This window comes from Pygoscelis adeliae, unplaced genomic scaffold, assembly GCF_000699105.1.
Source record: "Pygoscelis adeliae isolate BGI_AS28 unplaced genomic scaffold, ASM69910v1 Scaffold187, whole genome shotgun sequence".
Classification (NCBI taxonomy): Eukaryota; Metazoa; Chordata; class Aves; order Sphenisciformes; family Spheniscidae; genus Pygoscelis; species Pygoscelis adeliae.
Window position 1 is genome coordinate 47,067 of NW_008825103.1, and position 9,864 is coordinate 56,930.

General features: G+C 48.0%; 1 protein-coding gene across 1 annotated transcript in view; it reads left to right on the forward strand.

Annotated features, from left to right (window-relative positions):
• The window catches only part of LOC103919662 (prominin-2-like), a 22,108-nt gene that overhangs the window by 8,754 nt on the left and 3,490 nt on the right, over window positions 1–9,864 (forward strand). The window contains exon 15 of the mRNA XM_009327206.1: window positions 2,630–2,709. Within this exon, the coding sequence (XP_009325481.1) occupies window positions 2,630–2,709 (80 nt within the window). The remainder of the gene's footprint in view (window positions 1–2,629; window positions 2,710–9,864) is intronic.

The window sequence follows — 9,864 nt, forward strand, 5'->3', positions numbered from 1 at the left end:
AACCCCACTCCCACCGCAGGGCTGGGGTCCCTGTTGGCCCTCAGGGTGCTGTTAATTAGAGCTTAATTAGAGCTGGGGTCTGGGGGGCAAAACTGCAGGTTAAGGGGTGTGTGTGTGGGGGGGGTACGCTGCAGGTAGTTTTCTGGCTCTTCCCCCCTCTCCCAAGGAAGCTCAGGCTGGGCCTTCGACTCCCTGGCTTTACGCTGTGAAATGCCTGCTTTTCATTCACATCCTTCATCCCCTGATTTCAAAGCCTTTTGTCCAACTAGCAAATTATTTACAAAATCTATACAGGAGTTAGCAGATCAGCCCCTTCCAAGCGAACGAGGATTGCCCACTATTTCCCTCACCGAAATACTCTCTGTTTGCTAAGCAAGACAGAAATACCCCATTTTTATGCATTATTAAAAGGCTGTTGCTACCGACAGCCAGCAACAACGCGTAAAATACCTGGTTTATGCATTATTTAGGTTATTGCTGCCTGGAGCCATCTGGTTTTATGCCGCATTTGCCTGCAGAGGTCAGCATTGCAAAGCCTTTTTGCAAAAGGCATTTGGGGTGCTGAAGCCCAAAGGAGGATTTCTGCAGGAGCCCCCGTGCCCAGGGATGTCCTCGGCCCATCTGGATAGTATGCGGTGGTGTCATCTGCAAAAATCAGCTTTTGAAAATGGAGTATTTTGTGGTCAGAGGAAGGTCGGTGGTGGGGAGAAGTGATGTTGGTACCGGGGATTCAATCAGAAAATACGTCCGCGACTCTTCTGCTCCCAGCTGGGTGTATATTTTGAAGGCTTACAATCATGAAATTCTGAGATAATTAAAAGGGAAAGGTTTGCCTCATTTTTATAAGCCCCTCTCAACACTAGAACTACATTTTAAATAAAGTAATACCCACTACGTGGTGCAGAAGAGCAAAGGGATTATCTACTTTAAATGGTAAGTAACAAATGCAATAGTATTTGTTTAGCTGATCCACTGATTAAAAAAAATGATACAGGTCTGCAAACAAATGAGCTGAATTCAGCTGGCTCTTCTTCCTAAACTTATTTCTTGTAGCTGGGTCACAATAAATAACAGATAAGCAATGAATAACAGGAATTCACACCAAAATGGATGCGTATTATAAATATGTGTGGTCGCCACTGCCATATCACTGTTCCCTGCCTGGGAGGTAGTTGGATTAAAAAATGTGAGCGGTTGCATCTCTGAGTTAATAGTCAATCACCAACGAATAATCCAGAAAATTGTCCTAAACCAACTGGAGGGAACTTTATTTTTTAGGGAAAAAAAAAAGAGAGGACAAGCTGGATAATGATTCCCCACCCAAAGCAAGGTCGCGGTCTATGATTAACTTCCAATCCCTCCCCAAAGGGACACCCTCGCATAGGCCAGCAAACCTTTCCTCTGCTTGATTACTTGTATTGCTAAATTAAAGACTGAAATCAGCTCATTTCCAGCTCCCAGAGGTGGTATTTTTCTGCAAAAAATGGGTATCTCCTGTTAGAGGTTTTTTTTCCTATCTCGGCTTACCTGGGATCCATGTTCTGTGCACTTATAAAGACTTAACTAAACTGGTGTTGATTAAATTACTTCCTTTCTCATATCCTCCTCTCTTGAAATCCAGCTCCTTCGACACCTCACCTGGCACACCTTCCTCGTGCTCTACCCGCTGACCCCGAGAAGCTTAATATATGTCAGATCAATAATTCAAAGGCCTGGAGGGCAGCGGCATTGTTGGCTCTCCCTCGCTGGGTTGGGTCTGCGGCGGGGAGCTGGGAGCTCTGCTCAGCCCAGGTGCGGTTTCCCACCAACACCTATTTTGAGGCATAAATCTCTCTTCTCTATTCCTGGAACTAAGGAGAAATACAGGAAAAGCGCTTGCAGCCAATTCTGCCAGAATCAGCCTATTTCTGGAATTAAAATAATATCCAGGTTTACTATTGTTATTTCATTTCCCTTTTTTTTTTCTCCCCATTTTTCAAGAAATGCCAACCTCCTTTTTCCTGCAGAAAAAGGATCGGTGACCTCTTCCATCTGTTTTTCTCATCATCCCCTGAAAACAGCCCAGTCCCCAAAATGTTCATTTGAAAGCTATTTGTGCAGGAGAGCCCCAGCGATTAGCGAGGGAGCAATAAGACTCCAATTCTCAGCTTTATTTCATTTAAGCTCAGCCAAAGAGTTGACATAATTATACCAAACTCCTTTTTTTTGAGCAACCTAATGAATCCTTAGCAGAATAACCCAAGCTCCCGAACAGCCTAAGCTTTGTGGGAAATCAAGAAGTCCCAGAGGCTTCGCTCCAGCTTCCTTTATTTTTAACATGACAAGCTCCTTGGATCATTGACACCACAAAAATATTTTGGACGGCACAGATGTTTCAGGCCAGAATATGGACAAGAAAACACCCTGGGAAAAATAAACTGTGTTGTATTATTAGTGTTAGTTATTATTTGCTATTTAACGGCTGTGGATGGGGCTTTGCTTGCAGGAAGCCTCCTTGCGTCGAGCCTGGTGTGAACAATTTGCCCAGTGTCCCCTCGGTTCAGGATAAACAGCCGGTCCTGATCTGCCGCTGTAAATGCAAAACTAATTTCCTCCGGTTTCTGTACTTTGATCATTATTCCCTCCCTAGAGCCTCGCTGGGCTTGCTGAGAAATGCGCTGAAAAACAAGCCGGGGGCCAAGGTTGACGGAGCTGCTGGGAGAAGGGCATGTTAGAGTTGTGTTGTTCAACCAGACGCAGCTTTAGGAATAATTAGAGAGAGAGAGAAGGGGAAAAAAAAAATCTCTGGCCATCACTGGAGCAAAACACTGTTGCCCAAGCTGGGGTTTGTCCTCCAGTGCTGCTCCCGCATGTGGATTCAGGGTAAGGTTTATGTTCCTCATCTTATAAACCATTTTCCTCCGTCCTCTCGAAGCATCGCTAGATAAAATGCTTTGCAGCCTGTGCTTGATGCCTCTGGTGTTTCGCTCTTGGTGGCACGGAGATCGCGGCAACCCCAAGCCCTGAAAAGCCCGTGGGCTTCTTCCCGTGTAATTCAAGTCCTCTGCACAGATTTAACATGACTTTTATTGTCCCGGCTTTCTCCACGCAGGCTGCAAGCCGCGGCGTTCGCACTGCGTTGGGAGTTGCTTTGGAAAAGTTAAGGAGATCAAATTAAGGAGAAATCCTTTAGGGGAGTTGTTGGCTCTGGCAACTCCGCTCAGCCCCTAAAGCTAGCACATCTCAGCTCCAGACTGTATAAACTAGATGTTCCTGTTCTGCATAATCTTTGCTGTTTACAAAAAAAAATGCTAGGTGGGGGAAAAAAAACTCATTTCAAAACGCTTCCTTCTCCACACCCTGGTCAAAGCTCAGCTTCCTACACAGCTTTATTTCTTAGGCTGGCCATTCCCGTGGCATAATCTTGGGTCAGAAGCAGGAACATCATCCGGGTTTTTCGATCGCATTGGCTAAGGGTGAGTAAAAAAACCCGAGCCTCATCTGAGTACATCATGCGCTTGTACCCCAGTGCACCCACCGTAGAAATACCTTAGGGGAGACGCTACAAATCTCAGTTTTTCATAAATAAAAACATTTGCAATCTCAGCTGCCTTTAAGCTGCGGCTGAAAACCAGCCGTCATCCCTGGAGGTAAACCTCTTGGATGATCCCAAGCATTACTTATTTACACCAGCCGAGAGAGAGCGTGCAGCATTTAAGCTAACAACGCCATTCCTACATCGCTTGCACCCCCTCCGCTCGGCGCCGAGGTCGCCATGGAGATGACTACGGAGAGCATCGTGCCCATGACAACTCTGCATGAGCATCTTGAGCATCTTCGGAGCAGCCTTGTCTCTCCCCGGGCTTCTCCTCGCTCCAGACGGCGATTATTGGCTTGTTCTTGCTCCCATGCAGGCGATGGTAAAGCTTTCCCCCATCAGCAGCTCCCCTTCCAAGATAAAAGGGCAGAGAATTAAACATATCGTGCAGATTTGGCATATAATGCCTGAATATTTGGTATATAACGTCTCTTTGGTATATAATGTCAGCCTGGTCCTCAGCATAAGCTTCATAAAGAGCCTTTAATTTGTTGCTTTAGGGGAAAGAAAAGCTTTGGACTAAGTCACCTGCGGTCTTGGGTCGACAACCCAGCTGGAAGGTGCTCCAAAATGGATGGAAAGGTGCACATCATGTGGGAAACTGTTTCAATAGATTAAAAACCCTAATGGCTAAAAATCTGGCCTGATTTCCCCCATGGGCACACATTTCCCAAGCCCAGTTCGTCTTTGCATTTACACCCGGAGAAAAAGGGGATGAAACCCCATAAAGCCAGCCCCGGCCCTGGGAACCCTTTCTATGGAGGGAGAGGGGAAAATCAGGGTGGAAACCTACTCACCGGCTCAGCTAAGAGGATTTGCACGACGGTTTTGTGAGCGAGTTGGGTTTAATCATCTCATCCTCGCTGAGCATGTGAGTTAGAAACCAGGTCATGGGATGTGAAAGCTCAATTCGTTCTCATGTGAAGAAACAAGGCGAGGACCTGGACCAAAATTACGTATATAAAAGAAAAACATATAGCTAAGAGAAAAATGTAACAATTCTTTTAAATATTTCTTAATCTCCAACCTGGTCCTTGTTTCAGTCTATTGCTTGACTTCCCCCCCCCCAGTTAAAAATCAAACAATTGTCTGTATTTCCTGGGGTTCAGCTTTCCCCATCTCACCCCACAGCCCCTTTTCCCACTGGGAAAACTGATTTCTCCCGGCCTTTTCCCAACGCAACCCAGCCAGGAATCCACAGGGAGCCCCAAGGACCGCGGCGTGATCCCTCCACCCAGCACACCTCCGAAAGCAGATGCTCCTGCTCGCAACTCTGCTTGGGGATACGTCAGCCGGGATTTTGGCACGCTCCTACAAGCTCTCGGCACGTAGCTGACGCATTCAGGGATAGGAGCAATTCCCCAAAGCGGGCTCCGAGGCTGGCACGGGTGATTGATGTAAAAACAATGAAAATGGGAGCGCCTTCGCCCATCCCGGGTGTGCCCCGGTTTATTTTTAAGAAGGTGACCTCAGCGCAGCCATGTTATGTCATGCAACGTGCTTACGCCGCTGCTCTGATCTCGGAAAGTCTTCCGAGGGGATTGCAAGTTAAAAATAAATGGGAGAGAGGCAAAGGAAAGCCTCCCGGTGAGTCATATGTTACAAGCCCTCCTGTGAGGAAAAAAAAAATACAGATATTCAGCTTTTCCTGAGAAGGAGCCAGCTGGGGGGTATTGCACCGCTTGGGGAAGTTTATGGGAAGCTGGGAAAGTATTTGTTCCTGCAGCTTTATGGAGGGACATCGTGTTTTAAAAGAGCCCAAACACCGGGCTGTCCGCGTCTGTCCGAAAAACAGGAGATTTATTGATACGAAAGAACATAACGGGCCCTTTCTGCGAAGGGTTACGGCTCTTCCCCTCGTTCATTCTCCCGGACACAGCAGGGAATTGTTCAGCCCGGAGGCACAAACCCGGCGTGTCCCGCAGTGGCTGCTCCCAAGGCACAGGGACAAGTTATTTTTAGACCAAATGCTGGGCTGAAACCGAATCGGACAGCAAACATCTTCCTCGAACAAGCGTGACTTATTTCTCCCATTTCCCATAAATTAATCCAGCTGGCAGCAGGAGGGCCCAACTACCCAAACTTGACCTTTTTCCCCCCCCACTTCAAAGCACTTTTATTATCAGTGCTTATTCCAAAATGAAAAAGTCTTTCCAAAAAAGGCGCTTTTTTTCTTTTTTTTTTTTAATAAAAGCTGTTATTTTACCTTCTAGCGCACCTGGGTGATGCCGCCAACCCTGGGAGGGGTCGAAGGCACATTTTTGGGCGCTGTGCTCCATGCAGGTTATATTCTAAAGACGTAGTGCCTCATTGGGAAGGCATCAGCCTGCGGCCAGGGAGGCTCCCATCTGTAAGGAGCTTACGTGTGTCCCTGCCTGGAATAGCAGCTAGCACACGGGCAGAGGTTATTACGCTCCCAATCAGATTGTAGCAGCTGGATGAACATTTATAGCCTTTTTAAGACAGTTGTCTAATAGTAAAGAGAAGGAGGGTGTGTGCAGCCGCCGATATTTTGTATTTCAGTTGCCGCTCCCTGCAGAAGAGAAATTCGCACTAAATTAATTTGGCTAATCTGCTTCCTCAAGGATCGAGCTTTGTCTTTGAAACACAACAAGAATAAGACTTGCCTTATTTGCTGCTTTCTGCCCCCCAAAACCACCTTTCAATAGCCCCTCCCTGGAGCCTCCCACCAGCAGGCAGATGCCTGCAGGATCCTGTTGCCCGTGAGTCACATCTGCCCCGTAGATCGCGTTGCAAAAAGACATCACCGGTGAGGAAGACAGATCAACACGGGGGGGGGACGGATGTCAAACTCCTCCCCAGCATCATGGCTGCAATGAGTCTCATTTACTAGAGCAGTCATAAACCGATTTATTTTTTCCATGCTGGCTTTGCACTCCTTGGCTTTGCAACAGAGCCGTATCTGTCCAAAAAACCCCCCAACCCCCTCCTGGAAGCAGCGCGAGATGTTGCATGGAAAGTTTGGGTTGCTTGCTATGCCCCCTCGATGGGTCCTCTCCTGGCGCATTGTCCGTGCCCTTACGTGCCTCCGGGATTACGGACTTGCTTGGACTTCTCCTCCCCACCATCACGGGTTGCGTAACCGCGTGCTGATGACACTCGGAAGTGCGTGTGTTTAATGCCCTCCTCCTGCCAGTTTTGCTTCCCGGCCTGTTTTCATCCACGGCAAAAGGCTAAAAATTTGTATAGTCCTTTTACTTTTTTTTTTTTTTTTTTTTTTTACAGGAAAACTTACGGTTGTCAAAAGCAAAGGAGAAACGCCATCCGTGAGCTGCGCTTTCCTCTTGTGCGGTTTAATACAGAATAATGGTGCAGGTAAAGATTTCTATGCAGCGCATGGAAAACCCCTTCTTCTACTAAAAATGGGCCAAAAATGACATTTCTTTTCTCTCGGAGGGGAGCTGCCCTTCCTGGGGTCTGCAGGGCTGCGAGCCTCGGCGTAGCTTTACCCCATGCACGCAATGAAGCCCTCGCCACCGAAGAAAATGCAAAGTACCCTAATAAGGCTTAATTTTTTTTAAATTATACACTGACATGGGAAAATAACAGCCTGATCGAGCGGCAAAAATCTTTCCTTTTTGCTGGGAAGCAAGCGCTCCCAGCGCGTCCCTTCCCTGCGCTCCCGTTTATTCCCCAAATTGCATTTTCTCTGCTCTCATCCAGGCAGGAGCCGAATATTACAGAGATATCTGGTTCCCGAGAAAAATCCAAAGTAGAGCATTTTAACTTAAAAGAGACTATTCTGTGGTGAGACCAGAAAATAAAGCAAGTTCTGCAAAATGCATTTCATTACCCCTCCGAACACAGCACTTATTTCCACTTATTTTTGCCTTTGGAGGGTTTAAAGAGGTTTCCCGATGAGCTAAGCGTGATATGAGATGGGGTGAGCTTGAGCCCAGATTTTTTGCCATCTCCAGGGAGTGAGGGCGGGATGGGGACAGGCTGTGGGACTCCATCCCTACCTCCAAACCCCACCAAATTACCCCCAAACCCCCGTAAATCTTCCACCAACTATTTTAATGCCTTCCCCTGCCTTTGCAAGCTGCGGCTAATTCTCCAAGCAAGTCCAGAGTTATATGAATAAAAGTGTTTTGAATGAATTAAAGCCAAAAAAAAAAAAAAATCAATGAGAAGCAATGAAGCAGGGTCAGATGAACCCGTGTCCTCTCCCAGCTCATCATTAAACCGAAGTTTGGCGTTTGTTACGAGAAAAACCCATCCCATTAATGGTTTCTAACCTGGCACCAACCCCCGGCGCACTTAACGTCCCATTATTTCCTCCGCCCCCCATCGCTGCCTGAGCTGCCGCTGAAGAAAGGCCAAACCTCCAGCGGAGACTGATGCAGCTCTTGGCTTGCTGCCGGGAGAAATTTTACCCCGAGATGCTAAAGAAACCGTTCGGCACACGGCTCCGTTAAATAGATGCTCTGGTTATACTGCTTTGGGTGGTTTTAGCACTGCTAACTTCCACAATAAAGTAAAGGTTAATTAAAAGTCAATAGGCTGCTCCTGCTCGATTTGCAGCTGGGATCTGACAGAGTTTCTGTATTTCCCCAAACAAGACCAGAACTTCCTCTGAAATATATTATTATGGAAAAATCCTGATGTTTAGAAGCCATGGATGAATTCATCCCAACCATCCCATTCCCGGAGCTGTATTTCTTTCTTTTCCTGGCTTTGGATTTCAGATAGCCCACTGAAGAGTACTTAAACCAAAACCAGGGAATCAGGAGCCATCTGCGCATTCACACGAGGAATAAATATGCCTGTGTATTGTAGGAGAGAGCTTCGACAGGATCGCTGACCTTAATCCTGCCCCCATTATTTAATTTTCTCCTTCAGAAATTAATACGGATGTCTCCCCAGCACAGCCAAAGCACCCAGCATAACCCATTTCCCTGCCAGACAGAAATTATTATTTATTTTCTTTTAACATAATCTGGCCAGACAGATAAACAAGCGTATGGAGCATCGGGGTGGAAATCCTCTTTACGGCCAGATGTGCTCCGCAGTCCAGGGGTGGGAGCGCCATCGGGACGGCCGTACCTGGCCCAGCTGTTTCAGGCAGCAAAACCTCGGTAGGGTTTTGGCTCTATGGCGTGGCCGTGCCGAAATCAGTCTCTGCAATTAGTTTCAAGCTTCATTTGCATCTCCCAACCGCCACGCGAGCATCCCGGGTTGCTCTGGACTCAGCCCGTTTATTACAGCCCATCCTAACCCTAAAGGATGGCAATAACTCCCCAACCTGGTCCTTAGATCTCTATAGCCACACATACCCTTACGCTCCGAAAAAGGGTGCCGTAAAAGCCCCAGCTTGTCATGAGCATCCCATACAACTTTTAATTGCCTTCTGTGGCTTTCCCTCCCATTAAATATTGGGGTACCTCAACATAAAGCATGACCGCGCTGCGCAGGAGTGAGTTTAACTGCTCTGGAGCGAGACAAACTCAGAAGACAGATTCATCCTTTCCCCTGTAGGTCTGAGCCTGTTTTATTTTCTATCCATCAACCTGCAGAGCATCCCTCTGTTTCACAGGATAATGGATTTGGAGCTGCAGCCGGCAACCACTAAAAGCATCCGTTCCTCTCCCAGAACCCCGACCCCGAGATTTCCAAACCGGCCCCAAACCCTGCCGACCCCATCCATATTTCTTGAAAAAACCATCCAAGCGCTGCAATTTTCCGAGATTTCCAAACCAGCCCCAAACCCTGCCGATCCCATCGATATTTCTTGAATAAACCATCCAAGCGCTGCGATTTTCCAGCCACCCGTTTGGTCACCGGCGTCGCCTCCCATGCCCGTATCTGCCGGGAGGGATGATGGGGGGGTGAACCCAAATTTTGCGGGGTGCTGGCCGTGGTTTTCCCTAGGGAAGGAGGACGGGTGCTGGCCAGGCTGTGCAGGGCTGGGCTGCGCAGGAGCCAGCTCCTCCCTCTTGCTATTTATTCCTCCCCGTGGCTCTGCGGCCGAGGCTGAATCACACGGAACCGAGCAAGCAACGGGCTCCCAGCCGGTGAGTGTCAGGGAATATGGGACGCGGGGGCTTCGGGTGGGATAAACCCAGAGGTGAGGGGGCTTTTAGCACCGAGCAGCATCACAGGGGATGGGGGGCTGCCTCCTCTCCCCACCATCGCCGCCTAAAAATAGACATTTCCAGCTCCGATGGCGAACGTCCTCCTTAAGAGACCGAGCTCTGCTTCTCAACGCTAGTTGTTTATTCAGGGCTAATTCAAAGCTGATGCTGGTGGGGAATTTCTTCCCCCTG